Source organism: Aricia agestis, chromosome 2, assembly GCF_905147365.1.
Source record: "Aricia agestis chromosome 2, ilAriAges1.1, whole genome shotgun sequence".
Lineage (NCBI taxonomy): Eukaryota > Metazoa > Arthropoda > Insecta > Lepidoptera > Lycaenidae > Aricia > Aricia agestis.
The window spans coordinates 22,997,255-23,019,534 of NC_056407.1; the positions used below are offsets into that span (position 1 = coordinate 22,997,255).

Consider the following 22,280-nt stretch of genomic DNA (forward strand, 5'->3'; position numbering starts at 1 on the left):
TGCCTTTGGAAAAAAAACTTAGCTAAAAAGTAAGAAAGAAAAAACTTTTCGAAGACAAAATATTTAATTACGAGATATGAAATAAGACACTTGAGTGAAAAGGACGGAGAGTGGTATAGTTGGTATAAACCTAACTAACTTATTGGGGCTCTAGGCGTAGCAGTAGCCCTCATTCTGGTAGCACCACTCGGGCTCCAGAGACTCCGTCTGGATGCCGGCACGGACGAGACGCTCCCTGGAAAAAAGGGAAAAAAAGATAATAAAATTATTTGCTTAGTAGTAGGTAATGGAAATTAATGCTATTTTATATTAATTTCATTGACGTGCTAATTTTGATGTAACAGCATGCTACGTATTATTGCTTTGCTATTTGCTAAAAACATGGCATCGTGAATTATCGGTTCGCATCGCACTACTCGCGTCGAGTATTATTTCGCATCGAGTGAAAAATAGCAATTCATTAACAAGCCGCGGAAACAGCGCGGACATGAATTTTTTTCATGACCGCAGACTATTGCTGCGCACGATAATATTAGCAATCGTATTTTTTAGCAAGTACGAATAATTTAATTATTGCTAATGGGCATTTAACAATTAATTATTATTGCTAATGATATTTTTATCAACACTAAATTATTGCTTAGCATCTTCTTATGCCAAAGCTACACGAATAGTCACAAAACTTTACATCAAATTTGCCAACCAACTCTATTTTGATGGACGCAATAAAGTTGGTATGTTTCATTGTTAAATTAACTTCAGGCTAAAGGATATTTTTTAGTTTCAACAGGCTCAATATTATTTAAATCATGCCATTACTTAATCCCCTTAAAGTCAACAACTTCTTTATGACTGGGGGTCGTTTCTAACCGAGCTGCTTTGCGAGGAATGTGTTTTTGAGACCCAATAAAATGGCTTCATATTATGTCTAACATCGCCAAGCACAGAAATTTAATGGATTGATAGAGAGATGACTTGCGACGTGCGAGGAATACTCCTCGCAAGGCATCTATGGTGAAAAGTCCGGAAATGCAGCCTAAGGCGGCCCGTAATCCTACTATAGTCTATATCTAATAATCATACAATACCTAATATACATAGTGAAATAAAAATAAAACATTGCTCAAACTGTCCAATATTAACCCTAAACCGTCAATAATATTGCACAATGCGTAATATTGGGCAATGAAATATGTCATCTAGGTGCCGCCCTGGCAGTGGCGTAACTATAACATCCGGGGCCCGTGGCAAATTGATAGGGCCTTATCAGTAAATATCATCACGTTAATAATAAAACAATGTATAAAGAAATCTGACCTCTCGGCCTCTTGGGCCGGGGCCCTTTTGGGTCAGGGGCCTGGGGCATTTCGCCAGCCCTGCTGCCTTATAATTACGCCACTGTGCCTTGGGCTGGCTACGCGGTCTACTCCACTGTTTGCCTTACCTCATATGGAGTATTCTCCTCTCGGCCTCCCGCCAGCTGGAGAGGGGCTCGGCCCACAGCCGCTCGGCGAGCGCGGCGGCGCGTGGCCACAGACGGCCGTCCAGCGTCGCCGAGTCCGCTTGCTCAGACCACAGAGTGGCTTCACCACCTGAAAAAAAAGGGCAAAGAATTCATAATCCCTCCTTCCCACAATCACGTGATAAGCCCTTTCAGGCTGCTTGTGCTTATAGGTACTCTAGAAAATTTGTAAGGTGATCTCAAGAGTCTAAATAGTTTTAAGAGCAAGGCGATGTATGACAGTAGCTAATAATAGTTAATATTGTAAAAGCAATATTATTATTATTATTATCAGCCTACAGTGTCCCACTGCTGGGCAAAGGCCTCCCCTCTCTCTTTCCAAAGTTCACGATCCTGTGAAGTTGTTGGCCACTCTTTATCAAACGCATCTAGTTCGTCGCGCCACCTTTTCTTGGGTCGGCCAAAAGCAATATAGACTAATTAATTATTATTATTAGAATGTCTGTCAGCGAATTAGTGAATTACTATGACATTGAAACTTTATGTTATCACGCGACCAAGTTTATATTAGATAAAGATTGGTATGTCTCATCACGACTGTTGTTACATAGTATTTTAAATGGGAGACAAACATACCCAAAACTTGGTCCGAATACTCCAGGGACATCAACTTCGGACTGTTCTCGTACACCTTCTGCCAGCCGATGTAGGGCGAGCACCAGTTGTTGCCTGAAAACATACCACGGTTGTGGTCTTATTGGTCACAGATGGAAATGTTTAAGCTATCCCTTTTAAATCGCAAAGTCAAGAATCAGCAGAAATACATTTGTTCCGGTATTTAGTACAATAAGATAGGTCCTATATTAGCAGAAATGACAATTAACTCGTTCAAATAGCACTTGCAATCCTTCATTTATCTTATATTACTTAAATAGGGACAGAAATTATGCCAATTGATGATCATGATTGCGGACTCAACTTACTATTTTGCATCTATTTAGCCTAACTCGTGGCCACTCGTGGGCTCAACTATACGGTCGTTGTAGCAGCCGAATCTAGACACGCAGTAGCATATGCTGGCCACAACAAGGTAAGATAAGGTGACAAAACTAGCCATCAATTATACAGGGCACCGAGCTAAAATGGCGTTTTTTTTTAATAAACCTAATAAGGCTACTTACCACTGCCGACCCAAGCACCATATCCGCAGTCGAAGTACAACGCGTCGTAGTTGGACATGATTAGCCGGTAGCCCTTCTCCAGCAGACCGCGGATGGTCGGATCTGCGCCCGTCGTCCACACCTGGAGGTAAGGGAGTCGTTGAGGTAAGGGCTTAGGTTGCGACTTGCGTTTCCACCAGAGATGTGTTGCGAGGAATGTGTTTTTGAGAACCAATAGAATCGCTTCATTGACGTGAGCTTGCCGTGACATCGCTCAGCGCGGCGATGCTATTGATATCTTAAAAACATATTCGTCGCAACAGCCAACACATTTTTGGTGGAAACGCAGCTTTACTATGAAGGTAGGGAAGCGGGAAGGGAAGTGCTTTTTAATGATGAACGGTCTCTCTACGTTGGTCCATGTTGGACAAATACGGCGGGATGACGATCGAGGGGCATATTCATTATTACTGCCGCAATCATAGATAGATGCCATTTTAAAGGTTTATTTGTAAACAGGCGGACGAAACCCCAAGAAAAATAAACGGTAACATAATATTAATAGAACAAATCGCAGTCGAAGTTTAGTACTACACTTATTTAGTTATAACTTGGTTATAACTTATAAGTGCAGAAATATTGCATGCACCAACATCGGTTTAGACTCTTGGAATTTCAGAGTTATAAGATCGTTTAGTATTAGTATTCCTAGACTTTTTTGATATGTCCATATTGTGATTTGTGGTTGATGATTTGATGCAGTGGCGGTCCTAAACATTGCGACTTGCGAGACCCCGGGCGACAGGTCTTTGCGAGACCCTTTGTCTTCCAAAAAAACACCTTGCGTGGCCCCGGGCGATTGCCCCTTTCGCCACCCCCTAGGGCCGCCACTGACTTGATGAGTGTCGAAGTTGGTGTCACTAACCTGTATGATGTAATCGTCCTTGTTGAGGTACTGCTCTACGTGGCTTAGCTCCGTCAGCGTGCTCGTCCACAGAATTATCGGCACTTTTTTACCGAATGCCTTGAAAAAAATATGATACTGATTAATTATAATTATCAATTTATCACACAAAAATTCTTGCCTAAACAAGAAAATATACTATGTACGAAAAAAAGAATAAAAATGACATCGATAAATCAGAATATCATAAGAATTTAGCAATTTCATTATCTTATAGAACACGCTGCAGGTGCTATAGCAACAAGCTCTATCTTGATAAATGTATATTTGATGTTATTCGAATTCCGAACTCAAATTATAAGCGTCTAGAAAATGACAAAACTCTTCGACAAAAGTTAGTTTGCTAGCTTTCTTGATACATCTTGAAGCATTTTATATAGAGAATAGATACACATTGGCTTCAACCGCGTTAAAATCTCGTCATACCTGATACACTCTCTCCTGGGCCTTAGTCTGGAAATAGTTCCAGAGCTTCAGGAAGCTAGGTTTCTGCAGGTCCCAGCGGTTCTGGATCATGAAGTGCTGGATCTCCTCCGAGCTGTTCCAGCAGCGCTCGCTAACCTCGTCGCCACCCATGTGGAACATGTCAGGGGATTGGAACGCATCTGGGGAGTGGAGAGTTGGTTAAGGGATACCGAAGAACTTCAGCTAACATAATTTTGTACCTACAGAGAGTGCTGCTGTAAGCCCTTTGTAGTCTTTTCAGAAGTGATGTACGTAGCGACAAGTCGACAACCGAAACTTCGATGGCGCGGTTGAGTTTTGCGCACTGTTTGGTCCGCTTTAAGGGTATTGGGCTTAGGCTTTTCAGTTGATTGATGAATAGAGCATGATAACATAAGCATAACCTTACCTTCCATATCTGCGTAAATGTCTTTCAGATAGTCATAGAGTTCTTCTTTGATGGGGTTCAGCTGACCGCAAGGAGGCTCCACGCAATACTTCGCCCAAGGTTCAGCCTGAAAGTAATTTTAGTCCACTATAATCGGTACACGTAACCCCTGTTATGGTTTTATAGGGTTTTTGAATTACCTTTTGGAAGACTATTGTTACAGTCCATACAAGTGTCAATGTTTCAATGTTAAGAGGATCTGAATGCAGGTTCGTTTAAGATATTCAGCTGCAGTCAGTCTGACCCGACTCAAAACAGTGATACACTATGTATAAATTTCTCAGCAGCAGCAGCTTAGCTCAGCGCCGTAGGAGAAACAGCCTTAAGATGTCTTTCTGATTCTCCGGACTCCAGCTTTCTACAGCTGCTTTTAGGGAGATCTTATATACTTAGTGACTTTCCTGTATCCTATATTATAATATAATAAACCTAAGTTTTGCTATACTTTCTGAACACGCTACCTTGAAGCACACAGTGAGTCCGGTGTCCTGCCAGCCCTCGCCGACGTGTGCGGGCGCGTCGAACTCCGGCAGCACGCGCACGCCGCGCTCCAGACCGAACTTAACCACCTCACCTATCATCTCCTTCGTGTATACCTGTGAAGACGTGCTTAGTTGTACTGACACCAGATACTGAAGATTAGAGATAGAACGCAGAAGTTGACAAGGCACTTTGTACCAAAGAAAACTTTTACTTCTGCGAGTTCCTTACGCCGGTTCTTCTCGCCGGGTTAGTTCCCGAACCGGTGGTAGGCACCATGTAAACGTTCTAAAAGTGTTAACTACTCATACTAGGCAAACAAAAGGGGGGCCCAATTTTTTCAGCACTATCAGCATTCTGGGCGGCGAAGAAATCTCGCCCAGGTCGCTGCTAGTGCTAAAACCGGCCCTGCTTCTATGTACATCTGTACTTAATTATTTATGGTGGCCAACCACGACCATCTAACATAATAAAAATATTTATTTGTATAGGTATACCAGAATCTGATGGCAAAAAGTGAGAAAAGAAATGGACTCTAGCACTACCGAGGTAACTAATTGGAATAAAGCATTTTGATCCTGTTTTTTCCTTATAGCTGCTAATTCTGTCTGTGAAACAAGCAAATATAAAAATTTATCCAATGATCAAGGATATTTTTTGAAAATCTGCCATCCAAATTTGCCATCAGATCTTGGTAGACCTATAGTTCACCTTAGCAGGACTGTACGCTCCAAGTTTCGTAAGGTTCGGTCGCTTCTTGGACACGAACGGGAAGCTCTGGCTGTCTGTGATGTGCCAGTGGAATGTGTTCAGCTTCACCATTGCCATTGCCTCTGAAAATAATAGATTTTTTGTTTTAGTAGTGAGTAGTGAGTACTAACAAAACATAAGTAGCGATTAGTGGAGGCCATTCACGATACTTCACGATACGATGTTAAGAGTCGAGTAATATAGAAATATGTAGAAGCATTTGGTATAGCTACATACTCGTAAATACAGTTACAATTGAAATCTACAAGGTATAGGCAGAATGACAAACCTATGGTAGTCTTGATAGACTCGATGGAGAAGTAGTTTCTAGAAGTGTCCAGAAGAACTCCTCTGTATGGGTACACGGGCTTGTCCTTGATGGTAACATCTCTTGGGATCTGAAAATATTTAAACACAAAACATAGATATTATTATAAATGTTATTTAAAAGGAAAATATATAATTTCTAGTGTATTAAAGGAAAGCTAAGCAAAACCATTTTTATAACGGCTTTAATGGTATTTGTACCTAATATTGAATAAGCTTTTAATTCCATTTAAGGATAAAATAGTTTCTCTCATAATTATTATTATTTAATTACAGATTAATGTTATGATAATGACGACTTTGCAACCCACTCAGGTGTTTGAGAGAATATGAAATATTAAATAAGTACTTTTAATTTAGAATTTTTTACATCAGTTATTAGTTATTAGGTACTTAACATTTCTGTAACTTTTTAAACCCAGACAACAAGCCTAAATATTGCATTAAAATAAAAAGTGCGTGTTACGTTTCAACCTGTATGTCTCAAGGGACAATAGGTTATAGGACATTAAGACTCAAACTGGTATCAAGGACAGGAAAATCGATAAACATTTACTTAACATTATCCTTACTTACTTATTTCATTTATTACTCAATTTTGACCTCGCGTCCTTTCTAAATAAAGATCGACTTTGACTATCGTCGGATTCGTGTTTTATAACGTGGGTTAAGCAGAAACCAGGGTTTCGTCGAAAAGTCCTCAGGACTCCGCCAAAACAACTAAAAACTACGACTACGTTTTTACCTCTAGTCATAAAACTAAAACTAAGTAAGTATTTTATTTACATTTAAAATTCGAATGTTTTTATAGATAGAATGTTTAGATATGTTATGTGTTTAGATAGAATGCTATATGTTTAGATAGAATGTTATGTGTATGTTATATGCTTAGATATAATGTTACTATAGTTTTTATAGAGAGAACATTAGTGAAATCGTCTAATAGCCAATGCAAAACCTTGGATCAGATTATAATCGACAGATATTTTTCAAGCATTGCTTTAAGAACAATGCGACTTTGTTTGTTCGTTTGCAATATTTTTGTCTATTGAACCCATGGAATTAATATGTACTACGTACCGTAGTACATATTAATTCCATGATTGAACCCAAATATTAGTGAATTCGTCCTGAATAGATAATGTAATGTATGCAAACACAAGTCGTTGATCCCAAAACCGGTATCAGGGACGTTAACACCGGCTAAATGTCACGACATTGTGTAGGTCGGTGTATGGCAAAAAAATATTCACCATTTCCATTTATGTAATAATACTGGATGCAGCTTGATTTATTATTTTTCTTCTATTAATAAGCTTAATATCTGTTTATGTTGATGCAGGTTTTGCAGGTTTAGACTTTAGTGGCTATTTTTCAACAAACCTTTTATCTAACAATGTATCCAGACTGGTTCTTGTTGTTTGGTGAGGATGTTGTTTACGACTCCTTTGTCACCTTGCTAAGTATGTCCTTACCTTATTCGACCATTGTCATATGTATATTAATTGGATTTAATGTGATCGTGGAGAATAATGGAAGAGCTATAAAGAGGTGGTCTATTATAGAGATGAGACGGTAGAGACGGACGGACAGACGGACGGAGAGAGAAACTATCGAAAATTCAGGGTTTTATACATTTTGACGTGTCTGTCTCTAAGTCTGTGCCTTTGTCTATGGCACCCGTAGCTTCCAAACGGATGAACCAATTTAGGTCTAGATTTTTTTATTCGAGAATTGATGCGTTCAATTTAAACCAGTAACTTCTTAACTATCTTGTAGATAACATCATCAGACTCACTCGCCGACGATTCTGAAGTTTTCAAATTTGCTGTAACTCAACGTCTTTCACAAATTCAAAAACTATGAGAGATAACTTGTACGCTATTGTTTGGCCAACGTTTAACCAACTTGACAGGAATTTATATGTCCAGTAACTGGACATATAAATTCCTGTCAAAAAGCCTCACAAACCAGGCATTAGAGATGGCCACAATTTTTCACTTACCAAAACGTTGTTCCTAATATCGTCATAGATGATCAACTGGGACAGAGTTTCCAAGCCGTTGCGTACACCGAAAAAGTTGGAACCGATGATGGTAGCGTTCACCTTCTCGTTGGCAGCCGGTGATATGTTCAGGATGTAACCCTCGTCCATGTCCAGGGAGAACTCTGGGGGAGAAAGAGAAAGGTAGATAGAGAATGAGAAAGAAACATAACAGCAATACGAGTGAAGGTGAATAGCTATGTCCACACTGTGCACTTTCATCTTCAATTTTCGTCATCAACTTTCATATTGGCGCATTCAATCATTGAATGCGTCAAGGAACGCAACGCCAATAATGTCATTTTTGAAGTTTTGGATACGGTCTGAGGGCATGCGTCGCGGGCATGCCTCACTTTCGCTGTTAACTGTGCTATAACGCATGCCCTTGACGAACAGAAAAAGGCACAGTGTGGACAAAGCTATTGAGAAGTTGGGATAATTAATTATTACACATAGCAATCTATCAATATGTAAAAGAATAAGTATATAAGCATAAATAACAAATTAAGAAGATGTCACATTATTAATGCCAATGCTGGTTTATATGTTGAATACCTCAAATATTATAATGTTTACCACTTTTAACCATTTACTATCCAAACTGATATTTCTTATAACAGGAAAATACATAATATTATTTTGCATTTATCCACTATAATAGTCATACTGATAATAATAATTTAAGTTATATTTACTTATTAAATCGGGGTTTTGGTTAAGTAAATAAACATCCATGGACTTTCCGCTCGCTTTCGGGATCACGAATTTGGGAACTGCCTGGGTCACCAACTTCTTCCATCTCTGAAAGATTTAATCAAATTTGAGTTTTCTTCCTTAATACTCATAATGATAATAATAATTTTGGGACTAGGTTGTGGTATTGGTAGATATATACCACTGGCTTTGGATTCCTATCGTTTTCACTTAGATACCTCTTACAATTGAAGAAATGTCATCGAACTCTGTACCTAAATATAGGCTAGGGCTGAGAAGATTCGAGCCTTAACCGTCACTGATATATTTAGGTACTACTAAAGATATTTTTTAATTAATATGAGGCTTTCGACGCTCTCGTCTCGTTCTGCGTCGTAGGATAATTTGAGAATTTTAAATCGGAGTTTCTCTCATAGAACCTTATGTGATATGTAATATGTCATTGACATAAAGTTGTCTATAGAGGTTGTAACTTAGTTGGTTATTAGCTTACCAATCGAATTGCCTCCATGAGGTCGTCGCTTCGGCCGCGTTTGTCCAAGTGCACCTCGATGGTGTTCATGTTTATTTTGGACAGATACGTGCCGAGATTCGTGTACCCAGTTGGCTTGGGCCAGAGCAGACCTGTAAAACGGGTAATTAGAAAACAGGGACCAACAGGCGAAAAGTGGCACTGTCACCACACATTGCCACTGCCACTAACCAGAGATATCCAAAAATTGCTAAGGGTGACGACCCTTTACTAATTAGTAATTTTGATTTGTTAACGTAGCCTTATATTATGGTAATGAAACATAATATTAAGTATTGACTAATCAGACTATGTGTATCGCCTCGTGCTGTAGTGATGGTGATAGTGTTTTTAAATAGCTGTTTCTAAATAAACCACATCAATAGAGTCTACTGAGAACAATAGAGCATTTGGTAACTTAACTAGGTATGAAAATCTTGCTACCTTATCGTAGTACTAGTACCTACGATAAGGTAGCAAGATTTTCATGATGATGACAATAATAATTGTCATTGTGAAGATACTACAGATGATAACTATACTCATTACGTATCCTTAGGACGATAACTGTGATAATTATGATGATGATGATGATATTGATACTGATGATGATGTTGATACTGATGATGATGATGATAAACTCACCGTACTCGTTACAGAACATCTTGCAGGACTCCAGCGAGAGGGCGGGTTCCGTGAACTTGGGATCGTTGCGGATCTTCACGCAGCGGCCATCGTCGCACGACCACCGCCATACGGGCGTGTCCTCGTCCGCTAACACACTAAAAAAAGTTAAATTATAATTCTCATTTCTCATGAATAGTGGTTTCAGGCTCCCTTACTACCAATTGTACCTATTTATGCAGCGTACACCTACATGGTATGCTTGTCTTTATCTGACAAATTACAAAATTCACATGAATCACAATTCACATGATAGACGACTGTGCACCAAGGAATTATATAAGTAAGACGCTGTAATTTAATATAAATAATAATCTCTCTTATTTTACGTAAAAAAAGTAAGAGGGAGTATGTCAATTTGGTACGTGCAAAACAACGAATCGCGGTATTTCCTTTTGCGTTGTTATTATAATATATCAGTGGCGAGTGCCATTTAGTTTCATCAAATCATCAATATTAGTCCAGTAGTTTTAAAGCCATATAGCATAGATTCAGTTAAAACGTATGAACAATTTAAACATTGCATAACAACAAAAGCGGTGTAAACGACAATTTTATCAGTCCCATAAACAATGAACAATCAACAGATTATCACATCAATCTCAAAGGAGTTAAGGGTCTGATTAATTAAAAGCCATTAGTATGTCTGGAAAATAGATTAATGCCCGTAATTATTCGATGACGGATGATAGAGCACAGTGTCGGTTCCAATTGAGGGCTCCAATAGATGTGGGAACTGGGAGTGCACTGATTATAATATATTGCCCTGGTTGCGCACGCGAATGATGATGGCTGATGCAAAAAGAGCTGATGTAGGTACACGCGCGATAGAAATGTAACTGTTGAAACCCTCAAAAATCAACTGCAGCTCCTTCTCTTCACTCTTTACATGTAAGAGAGCCTCCTCTATACAAGTTCTTCAAGAGCGTTGTACGACTACGGAACCAAGTACAGGCTGAAAAGGCAGTGGTGCGAATCCTTCGATTGAAGATAGATCCTTCCATAGAAGAAGGTTTTCGTGATTACCATAATCACGAAAACTAAATAATTATTGTCATACTTACTAATGTACAGCCATAAATAGGAAGAATATTTTCTGAACCCCCATGTTTCACCTGAAATAAAATAATAATAAATTATTACATAAATTACAACATGCAATTTAGATTATTTAAATTTTTAAACACTACCAAAATCAATGAAACAATTAGGTATTATGAAACAATAGGACCGGACGTCAACCAAATTCGATTTCGATTACCGAAGATATAATTATTTGTTCTCGTTTTTTAAAATCATTTTTTATCTTCTGTCGTGTCAAGTTGTAGTTAAACCTTCTTAGTAAAAAAATAATAAGTATGCATTTTGTAATTTATATCGCACGCAGGCGATGCCTGCCGAATGCCGAGTGCCGCTCCTTTCCGTCGGCCTTTGCACGTTGCATTGGCCCATCCATGGGCCATGATGGACAATAATATTAATATCTACAGCATGTATTATTTTCCTCTATGATCTACAAGCAATCACAAACGTGTAGAGAAGCATACCTATTATTCGTACGGTTATAATAATATTATGATCGACAACGTCGATTGCACGACTACTTATTGTTCGTTTGTAATCATGGGAATCCAAAAGGGCCAAACGCCAATGATATTAATATTGAAACATAAGCTAAAGTGAAGAAAAGCCTTCGAATGAATTACGTAATATAAAAATCGCCGCCCATGGATATTGGATATCCACAAGACCAACACCTGAAAGCTCGAAAGGAGTCAAAATAATATTATGCTTTTGGAAACAACAATACCAGCCGCACTCAGAGAGTAGAGACATAATTTAATGATGATTAAACTTCAATTGAAGGTGTTTGAAAGATAACACAGGTCAACAGTAAAGAATCATGGCCAAATTTATATAGGAGCTGGACTCGACTTTTATTTTTGATGTCCCAAAATAAACTATAGTTAGATTTGGTTGTTCTTATGCTCTCAACATAATTCCGTTTGAGAATTATGTCTAAATAGCCACGATTTTTTATAATAATTAATAACGTTTACAATTATTTTGAGGTTAGACTTAAGAACTACCTTTTTCCCGACTGCGGTGTGGCCTACAAGTGTATATTCGGCGATCTCGTTTCCAATTATTTCAATTTTTCCTAGAGTATTACCCAAATAATAGAACGAATGCGAATGATCGCCGGCTGTCAGAACATAACGAAACTAAAATATATTGATCTTTTTTTTGTGGCTATTTATAGACACATTTCTAATGATTTTCGATGCCTTAAAATATTAGGGAATTTTTGCTACTAATGGCATATCGGGACGCCACCGCCCACCTGGTACGATTTGGCCATTGTTCTTTGGTGTCTGAAAACTAGAAGCTGTTTCTGTAAGAACTTTGTGCCCCGATCACATGTTTCTAAGAAATTTTCTTTCTATCAGCTCAGGTTTTTAAGATATTTCATTCCAAAGTTTCAAGAATATCGAATTTTAGTCTATTTCAGAATCGCTTTACAACTATTGAAATAATTTATTTTCATGAGATTTAAATATACACAATATTATCTATTATTTAGATCTCAATTTAAATTGCATATTATATTTTTCTATTAAAAGAGAGTTGTAAACTAAACTTTCTTTTTTCATACAAAAATTGTTACTCCACGAAGTATGAGCTAGGTAAAGCATTTTGAAAACCGTCATAACATTGGGGAAATTAGTCATAACTCATTGAAACAAGTTACATTCTCAATAAGAAGTGTCTCCCTCTGGCATACATATTACAAAACGAATAAAAATGAATACTTTCAACTGCAATGTGATTCTGAAATGGGCTAAAATGCGAGATTTTTGAAACTTTGGAATGAAATATCTTAAAAATCTGAGCTGATAGAAATAAAACTTTATAAAAACATATATCGTGCACACAAAACTCTTATAGAAACTGCTATTAGTTTGCAGGCTACAATTTTTTTTTCGATTTTGTTGACCTGTGTCATGTATGGGGCTTATGTCAAAATAACTATTCATTTAATTACAGTTAAGTAATCTGAGTGCGGCAGTAAAAGCTTTAAAAATATCAATCATTATTTTAAGCTACATTTATGAGACAATTAAAAGAATATAGTCAATAGTGATAGATGATCAACGATCATATTACTAATTGTTGAGGTAAATTACCATATTAGCAAAGAAGCGACGTGCCAGACCCATGGACAAGGTAAAAGGTAAAAACAGTTTAATAAGTTATTTTGCCTGTGCCAGTAATTTTAGTGAAGACGGACGGTCATTTTCATAGAAAGTATAGGTATGAGAGCGCCTTGGTCCAGTGGGCTACTTTATCTGTGAATTCCATATTTTGACCAACTTCGAGTTAAGATAAAACTCTTGTGTTGAAAATATCATAAGTACCTTTTCTTTCATAAAAACGAGGAGCAACTCAAACTTAATCAGGGTTAACTTTAATGAGTCTCGTGAGTCGTGACTCGTCACATTAAAGTACCTACCCTTACGGCGTTCCTAAAATCAACGCTTTCTTCTTCATCTGCCCTACTAAACTCCGACTTCCAATAATCCAAATCCGTCCTCATTTTTTATTCCTAATCGTTTTAAATCTAGTTTGCCGCCTGCAAACAAGATTAAAAGATTTGCAACTTACTGAGTTGAGGCAGTGATTTTCTACGTTAACCTTTGTTGTAAATTATTTTTATCGCTATAATACGTCTATACACCTTCTAACATTATCGATTGATTGTGTCGTCGCGTCGGTGGTCGGTACATTGCATATTTTGGTCAGTTATAGGTTTTTCAGTGTTAAAAAGTACGTACGTAATGTCCAATTTATAATTATCTTACTTATTTTCTTCCTTATTTGTAGGCATGACAGTGTTTCTTATGTTATGGCAAATAAAAAACCGGCCAAGTGCGTGTCGGGCCACGCGCAATATAGGGTTCCGTAGTATCACTAGTACCGCTAGTTTTTAATAATGTATGTATGGTCATTACTCATTTATAACGTCTTTTATACTACTGTCTACTAATAACATCATCACAGTTACAATAAAATTTCAATGGAATCGGAACGAAAAGTTCCTTTATACTTCGCCGAATACATAATATTATTTAGTTGATCGACTATAACTCAAAAACTTAATATGAAGTCTTCTTCGCCGTGATAGTTTTCCTTTTAAATTCAGCATATTTCCTACTACCGTGAATTTTTACACATTTCCAGAAGCATCTGTTTAGCTGGTAGAAGGGGGAGAAACTGGACTCTAACGATTTTTTTCCTCTTTAAAACTTAATATTTCACAAACGGATCGAGATCCCTAAATCGGAAAAAGATCTATGAATACTCATAATATTTTGAAAAAACCTATCCAACAACACCCCACACGAAAAAAAATTCATCCCCGCCTTATGTGTAGGGAAGGTACTCACCATAAAAAAAATATTTTTTAAAGATTTCATGTACCATTTTGTCGGCATCATTAATATGTGCATTCATGCCAAATTATAGCTTTGTAGGACATATAGTCTCTGTGCAAAACCGCGGACAGACAGACGGACGGACAGACGAACAGACGGACAGACAGACGGACGAACAGACCGAAACTATAAGGGTTCCTTGTTGACTACGGAACCCTAAAAATAGAAAGTTACCTTAATTCTCCACTCTTGGATAGGTACCTACATACTAATAAAATAATTATGTTTGCATGACCTTTCCATGTTTTAACTTTGAATAAAGTAACGGTTTAATAAAATTTTAAATTAAAATATTGTGTAGGATGGATTTCCTTCTCTTACGAAAATTATCTATTTTCATACAATTTACAAAAATACGTTAAGTATTACAATTTCTACCTATCCATCTTAAAGTTATTATAAATTCAGAAGCCGGTTGCAAAGTAAAGTGATTTACATACCTTCAATAATATAATTAACTTTTGACGTCCACTCTGCGACGAGTATGTAGCGATTATGGCTTTGACAAAACTCGTCAAATAAACAAACATAATTTCCAAACAAGTTATTCGTGAAACAGGTATTATTATGGTCTATGGACTATAAATGAAATAAAGAATTGTCCTATTATATTTACTTAGTCATTAAATATTTAAAATATTATTATTGACTAGATGTTCCGCGCGGCTTCGCCCGCGTAATTTAGGAATGTCACGGAAACCGTACATTTTTCCGCAAAAAAAAAAAACCTATGTCCTTTCACGTGGTCTATTCTTCATGTGTGCCAAATAACATAAAAATTGCTCCGGTACGTTCAAATAAGCCCTTTCAAATAATTTCCCCCGTTTTTTCCACACTTTCCTCTATTTCTTCGCTCCTATTAGTCTTAGCGCGATAAAATATAGCCTACAGCCTTTCTTAATAAATATGCTATCTAACACTGAAAGAATTTTTCAAACCGGACCAGTAGTTCCTGAGATTAGCGCGTTCAAACAAACAAACAAACAAACTCTTTCCAATTATAATATTAGTATAGATTAGTATAGATTTGGTTGGTTTTTTGTTAGCGTTGTTTACAGCAAGTAGAAGTAAAAATTAACTAAAAAAAATCGGCCAAGTGCGAGTCGGACGAAAGTAGACAAAAAAATTGTGTTTCTTATATTATGTGAACCCCTCTTAAGAGGAGTCCACACCGCCGTTTTTCCATACAAACGCTGTCCCCTGTTTCCTCCCTGGATAATGCCGGTAGAGTTATGATTTTTTTCCTGAATGTCTATGGCCACTATTAGCATGTTCCTATGTTTTCTTTTTTTTCATAATTTTATTATTAAAAAAGATAAGAACGTCCAAAAACCCAAAAAAATGGCAAGATTTTCCTCTGTGTTCAAACACCCAGAAAACAAAACTGGCTAAAATATACAAAAAAAAAAAAAACATAGGGACACAGCTCAAGCCTTGCTTTAATTCTTAATGAAAAAAGTACTTAAATCGGTTAAGTTTTGGAGAAGGAATCAGCGGACAACGAATCGAAGAATTTCTGTTCTTTTATTAGACTTTTTGTCGTGTTGTCTCTATCGCGCTCTGCGGTGGGAGACTTGAGATTGGTGAGACAGCAATACATTTTCAAATACCTATTTTCAATTTCTCTCGCCCCTGGTGTATCCTCTTAAATATTTACTTAAATTTTTTTTATTATGTAATTATTACAAATATAATTAAGGATATTATTGTGAAAATTTCAAGTGCCTAGCTGTTACCATTCTTACCATACCATGTTGTTGTATTGATTACGAGCGAAAAAACCTAAAACAAATCACGTTTGTTGTATGGGAGCCCCCTTAAATATTAATTTTATTGCGTTTTTAGTATATTTTGTTGTTATTAATAGCGGCAACAGAAATACACAATCTGTGAAAATTTCAAAAGTCTAGCGGTAGCGGTTCTGGGTTACAGCCTGGAGACAGACGGACAGACAGACAGACATCGAAGTCTCAGTAATAGGTCCCGTTTTTACTCTTTAGGTACGGAACCCTAAAAATTTTGTTTAGCGAATAGTGATAAGTGATTACTGGTAAATCAAGTTTAGAGACATAATTTAAAGGAGTACCCTACCTACAATAAAAAAGATACAAAGTATAAAATATCTATTAATATTTTTTTTCCATCCACTTAGGTCTTAAAAGTTAGATATATTTTTACTTACTTAATTTAAATAAAATTAAATATATTTTTCCTACAAATCTCAATGTCTTTCGGCAACCATTGCAATCGTTTTTAGGAATCGTCTGTAATTTTAATAGAAAATAAGGTTCTCGAAAGCAAAACAATTATTTTATTTTATTTAAATTAACCTATGTAATGGACACCGAATCCTTAGAGAGTAGAGACCAGCTATGTTTCGACACGAATAGGATAGGGCGTGCTAAAAGAAGGAAGCGATATTATATTAAGTACAAAATATTATTGACTCGGGCCATGTTCGTCACTCATTAAAAACCAGCGTAAGTTCCGACTTAAGTCCGACGACGCGCGACGCCCAAAGCAGTAATTATAGTAATAATTATTATGTTTGAGAGAGTAAGTAGGTATTTTAGTTTTGGACTTCGATTTTATATTTTTCTAATGTTCCGGTATCGTAGGTTTGCATTTTGTAACGTTGCTACCTACTTGAAATCGCCTTTCATTAGGTGGTAAGTCTGCTCTTTAGCCCCAATTCCACCAACGTCTGTTAGTGTTAAGAGGATACAACAGCGGCTAGAGAAATGAAAAAAAAGTACGTGTAATATCTATAGCTGTCTCCCTTACCTCAAGCCTATACCGCAGAACGCGATAGAGACAACTGCAGAAAATCCAGAAAATCAACGATTCGTTGTCCCCTGATTCCTTCTCCAAAACTTAACCGATTTAAGTACTTTTTTCATTAAAGATTAAAAAAAGGCTTGAGCTGTGTTCCTATGTTTTGTTTTTTTTTGTATAATCTAGCCAAATCTGTTTTCTGGACGTTTGAACACAGTGAAAAATCTGGCCATTTTTTTGGGTTTTTGAACGTTCATATCTTATTTAATAATTAAATTATGAAAAAAAAAGAAAACATAGGGACATTGTATTAGTGGCCGTAGATATTCAGGAAAAAAATTATAACTCTACTAGCATTATCCAGGGAGGAAACAGGGGACAACGTTTGTATGGAAAAAAGGGCGGTGTGGAATCCTCTTAACAGCTTGTTAAAATTTTATGTCATCCCTTTCATTCATAAGAAAAGCGAAAAAGGTAACGTGATACTAATTCGAGCGTTATCTTTAACAGTCGTTGGTGAAATTGGGGCTTAGCCGGTCTTGTTTAACGATGCTTTTTAGGGTTCCGTACCCCTAGGTTCAAAACTGGACCCTATTATAAAGACTTCGCTGTCTGTCCGTCCATCTGTCTCCATTTCTTAAGAACCACTATAGCCTTAGTAATAATGGTTCGGCAGCGTACTGTGCGCGAATGCGACTCGCACTTGGCCACTTTTTTATACTTATTGCCATCACTATGTGAAATAAACGAGTCTTGCTGGGAATAAGAAAGAGTGACGTTGTGTTTTTGTATTATTGTGTTATTTCGGTTTTTAATGTGTAATGTTGGTAGAATATTAACCATTAAAATAATATTCGATGTCGTGCACAACTGTGGGCAAGTGATACAACTTCAAGAAATATGCCATTTTGTGTTCCCTCCAAAACTCCATCGAAAGTTGTAGTAAAGGGTCTACCCAAGGGCGTCGCCAGCCGATGGCGCAGGGGCGGGCAAGTTGACTTTACCTACTACAATTCATACTTTTCTCATTCTCTATAAATGAGAAAAGTAGATATGAATTGTAGGTAAAGTCGACAGCACATGAAGCTTTTCACTTGTACTACGAGCCTTACATCTATGATCTACAGCGATTGTAATAACAACAGTATCTTAGTACTATAAGCAATATTATAATATACCACTTTACTAAAACCACTGACTTGACTCGTTGACTTTATTGATTACTTTTTTAGACTTTTACTAGACTTTCGACTTGACGATCATCTCGAAAAACGACTTAAAATTTTGTAATTTTTCACGAAAAAAATTTTTCCCGCCTATTACTTGACACTGGCCATGGTTAAAAAGCCGAGCGCCATATTATAAAAAAAAGACATAATACATATGACAGGCGACAGCTGTTAGCTGTCATCTTTGTGACGTATGAACATAAATAATTTATGAAAGCCAATAATTTATTTAATATTGGTAAATTGTTTTATGATTTATCAACTTGAAATTACACAAAATATGTTTTTAAAATAAAAGAAACTTACGCCCGGAACTGTACTTGTATTTATTTCTCTTCAAAATGGATCCTGCACTTTTGCGGGAACGTGAGGCGTTTCGAAAGAAGGCGCTTGCTACACCAAGGTGAGTTCCATACTTGTTATTTGTTTGCAATAACCACGGCAACTGAACCCGTTACTTGCTTTGACCCAATACTTTCTCGTGCGCACTCCCACTATACGACTACAATAGTTGGTTAAAAATTATTTTTTTTGTCTCAGTACAATAAACACATTTTTATGCCACCACATTATCTTCTTTATCATGATAGTAAATGATTTCTGACGAAACCTTATCACAGATCTAATCCATGATCTACTTTCTGGTGTCATCTCAGATCCTGTACTCATTTTTCCACATTTTAATTTTATCAAGAGTTGTATTCCACTCAATCACTAAAATACTATTACTTTGAAAATACAAAATATTGGTACCCACTTGAATAAACAGACGGTATATTAATTGTTCTCTTAGGAATTGTTTAAATCTCTTAAAGTAAGTATTGCAATGTATCTAATAATTCATCTTTTTAATATTACAGTGTTGAAAAGAAAAAGAAAGATGATTCACAATTTAAAGATGATACAAAGAAGAAGTCTAAGTCATCATCCAGCTCTGTCAGCGCAGGACCAAAGCTGGATGCTACAAAGTAAGTATTGTTTGTTGCACTATTATTTTTTTCTAAAATCGTTATCTAAGTATGAATTTTCATTCGACGTTACAAACCTTTCTATATTATAATGATTGATTCCTGATTATAGCAAAGCATAATACATTTAAATGAAATTTTTAGCTACAAAACTATGGCCGGAAGCTCGTCATACAGATTTGGTGTTCTCGCTCGTATCGTCCGACACATGAGAGCTAGACATCAAGATGGAGATGACCACCCGCTGACTATTGATGAAATATTGGATGAAACAAACCAACTGGATGTTGGAAACAAAATTAAACAGGTAAGGAAACCACCAGTTTCAGATGACTGCATTGTTTATTTATTTTTTCTGTTGTACTTTTGACATTATTGACATTTGACTATTTGTACAAAAGTCATCAAAAACAAAACATTGCTATGACACCATAATGCTCATTGCTAAATCTCTATAAAATAAATGTTTTGTTTTTCATGACTTTTGTACAAATATGACATAATTATGTTATGGACTATGGTAAAAGTTAGCTAAAACTAATCTAAACTAAAATTATGTTTCATTTCAGTGGCTTCAGACAGAAGCACTACCAAGTAATCCAAAGATTGAGACCACTCTTGATGGAAAGTTCATATTTAAGCCTGTATACAAAATAAAAGACAAGAAATCATTGTTAAGGTTAGTCATTCAAAGTATTAATATAAAAAATATAATATTATTATTATTATTCTTATTAAAAATTAACATTTTTTTATATAATAATATTATGCAATATTATCAGAAATAATTGGTTGTTTTAAGCATTTGTGTCCTAACCAACAATTTTTTTGTTGTTAAATTTTGAATGCAGTCTTGTTCTATCATCATCTAAAGAACATAACTGCATTCATAACTCAATACGTAATTTTTTGTGGGTTAGTACATGAATGCTGTACAGCGTCCAATTATGAAATCTGAATATTTCAGGCTACTAAAGCAACATGACTTAAAAGGGCTTGGAGGTATTTTTCTGGAGGATGTACAAGAATCTCTACCACATTGTGAAAGAGCATTGAAACACTTGGCACAGGAAATACTATACATCACACGGCCAACCGACAAGAAGAAAATATTATTCTACAATGACAAAACTGCTACTCTAGATGTATGTTTTAAGCATGCAATTTTATTGTGATATAGATGTGGTTATGAGTTTTTAATTGGCTTCGAAAAAAGAGGGAGTTTGTTTGTTCAGCTATATAATATACAAGTTGTTTTTTTTATTACAGGTTGATGAAGAATTTGTTAAGCTCTGGCGTGCTACAGCTGTAGATGCGATGGATGACGCCAAAATTGAGGAATATCTAGAGAAACAAGGTATTAAATCAATGCAAGACCATGGACCTAGGAAGCCTGTAGTTCCAAAGAGAAAAAAGGCTTCTCAAAAGAGAAGACAATTCAAGAAACCAAGAGATAATGAACATTTGGCTCATGTACTGGAAACTTATGAAGATAACACACTTACACAACAGGGTGTCACTGTTAAGTAAAATTAAATAATAATTAAGACTGATACATAACTTTTATTTCTTTATTGGCTGTTCCCGTGCACACTTTGTTGGGTATTAGCAAATATAGGTCTACCAGAATCTGATGGCAAAAAGTGAGAAAACAAATTGACTCTAGCAATACCGGGGTAATAGGAAGAAAACATATTTTGATTCTGGATATTTTTTGAAAATCTGTCATCAAAATTTGCCATCAGATTCTGGTACACCTATAGTTTTGAGCGCACTTTCCAGTTTCCCCAGCTGATACATGATTTTTTTATCAGGCTGTTAATACCTGTCCACTAGGAAAAAGGCTGCTACCTACCTATTATAGTCTGTCAAAAAAGTGAAGAAATTAAAAAGTGGCAGTATCACAGATTTTAGAAGTAAGGCAGTATCATATCGTAGTGTCATCCCTTTCAAATCAATCTAAGAAAAAAGGGATGACACTACGATGCTGCCACTTTTTAATTTCTTCACTTTTTTGACAGTCTATACCTGTGACTCTTTTCGTAGATCCTACACCTAAAGTTGTGTAATTACCCGCCGCCCAGAAGATTTACTATCCAATTACGATTTCTTCAAATGTTTATACCGATATATATGTTCAACGATGGAAAAACTGTAAAAAATTGTAAATAGTGTTTTTTTTTTTTTGTTTTGTAATTTATAGTGCTCAGTAAGAAGAAGGACATTATTTTTTTTTATTTAATTTGACGTATTGTATTTTTTTTTCTGGAGCAAAGGACTTGTTTCCAGCTCCCAGCTCCATTAAAAAAAAATGTCTGTGGAATCGTTTGACAGTTGGCTTTTCTCATTGTTTGAGCAGTGATGCCAGATTGGGGGGAATCCCCCCAAATTTGGAGGTTTTTCTAGGTGATGGGGGGACAATTGGGGGGAAAAAATATTGGGGGGGATTGTTGGAGGAAAAAATTTAAGCTTGGGGGGTTTTGGGGGGATTCGGGAGTTTTAATTATAAGACCGATAATCTTAAAAAACTCGATAAAATATCTGTATTGCAAATAAATATTTCATTTTTAATACATTATTTTTCAACACTAAACACTATTAAAACAAACGCACGCACACATAGAACCACAATGCTGCGCACGATGATAGCCGACTAGTCCCGAAGTTGCCTTCCGGCAATAGCCTTCCGCCCTCTCACCCCGCGAGAGACCCCCGCGCCTGTCCGGTCAAGCAAACAGGTTTTTCCCGCCAACGGCGTGGTTTTATTTGCTAAACTTATTAGTGATTTAATATAGTGCATTAATTATTTCCTATTGTTGTTACA

The 22,280-nt window shown here is 36.5% G+C and overlaps 2 protein-coding genes across 6 annotated transcripts; one reads left to right on the top strand and one right to left on the bottom strand.

Annotated features, from left to right (window-relative positions):
- Positions 1-45: 45 nt before the first annotated feature.
- On the bottom strand, positions 46-18,927 carry LOC121738136 (chitooligosaccharidolytic beta-N-acetylglucosaminidase). 5 transcript variants are annotated; one of them, XM_042130024.1, is made up of 16 exons: positions 18,795-18,927; positions 11,053-11,103; positions 9,950-10,086; positions 9,287-9,417; positions 8,775-8,880; positions 8,041-8,204; positions 5,998-6,106; positions 5,670-5,791; positions 4,940-5,074; positions 4,440-4,545; positions 4,013-4,191; positions 3,548-3,646; positions 2,644-2,764; positions 2,099-2,191; positions 1,445-1,592; positions 46-235 (listed from the first exon to the last, which is right to left on the bottom strand). In XM_042130024.1, the coding sequence occupies exons 2-16, from the start codon at positions 11,094-11,096 to the stop codon at positions 151-153; spliced, it is 1,779 nt and encodes a 592-aa protein (XP_041985958.1). In that variant the 5' UTR covers positions 11,097-11,103; positions 18,795-18,927; the 3' UTR covers positions 46-150. The 5 variants fall into 5 exon arrangements, with proteins under 5 accessions (XP_041985958.1, XP_041985982.1, XP_041985951.1 ...); XM_042130048.1 differs by lacking the exon at positions 18,795-18,927 and adding an exon at positions 14,925-15,042 and having other exon boundaries at positions 8,041-8,207; positions 8,778-8,880; XM_042130017.1 differs by lacking the exon at positions 18,795-18,927 and adding an exon at positions 14,925-15,042.
- On the top strand, positions 18,763-21,009 carry LOC121738176 (transcription initiation factor IIE subunit beta). The gene is made up of 6 exons (XM_042130068.1): positions 18,763-18,891; positions 19,349-19,456; positions 19,601-19,763; positions 20,026-20,135; positions 20,424-20,601; positions 20,726-21,009. The coding sequence occupies exons 1-6, from the start codon at positions 18,830-18,832 to the stop codon at positions 20,984-20,986; spliced, it is 882 nt and encodes a 293-aa protein (XP_041986002.1). The 5' UTR covers positions 18,763-18,829; the 3' UTR covers positions 20,987-21,009.
- Positions 21,010-22,280: the final 1,271 nt, after the last annotated feature.

Excerpts from the sequence above, each read along its gene's own strand:
- LOC121738176 (XM_042130068.1), top strand. The coding sequence starts at position 18,830 with ATGGATCCTGCACTTTTGCGGGAACGTGAGGCGTTTCGAAAGAAGGCG. Across the intron at positions 19,457-19,600 it reads CCAAAGCTGGATGCTACAAA|CTACAAAACTATGGCCGGAA; the intron begins GTAAGTATTGTT and ends TGAAATTTTTAG. Across the intron at positions 20,136-20,423 it reads GACAAGAAATCATTGTTAAG|GCTACTAAAGCAACATGACT; the intron begins GTTAGTCATTCA and ends TGAATATTTCAG.
- LOC121738136 (XM_042130024.1), bottom strand. The coding sequence starts at position 11,096 with ATGGGGGTTCAGAAAATATTCTTCCTATTTATGGCTGTACATTA. Across the intron at positions 4,546-4,939 it reads GACTCACTGTGTGCTTCAAG|GCTGAACCTTGGGCGAAGTA; the intron begins GTAGCGTGTTCA and ends AATTACTTTCAG. Across the intron at positions 1,593-2,098 it reads GTATTCGGACCAAGTTTTGG|GTGGTGAAGCCACTCTGTGG; the intron begins GTATGTTTGTCT and ends CTTTTTTTTCAG.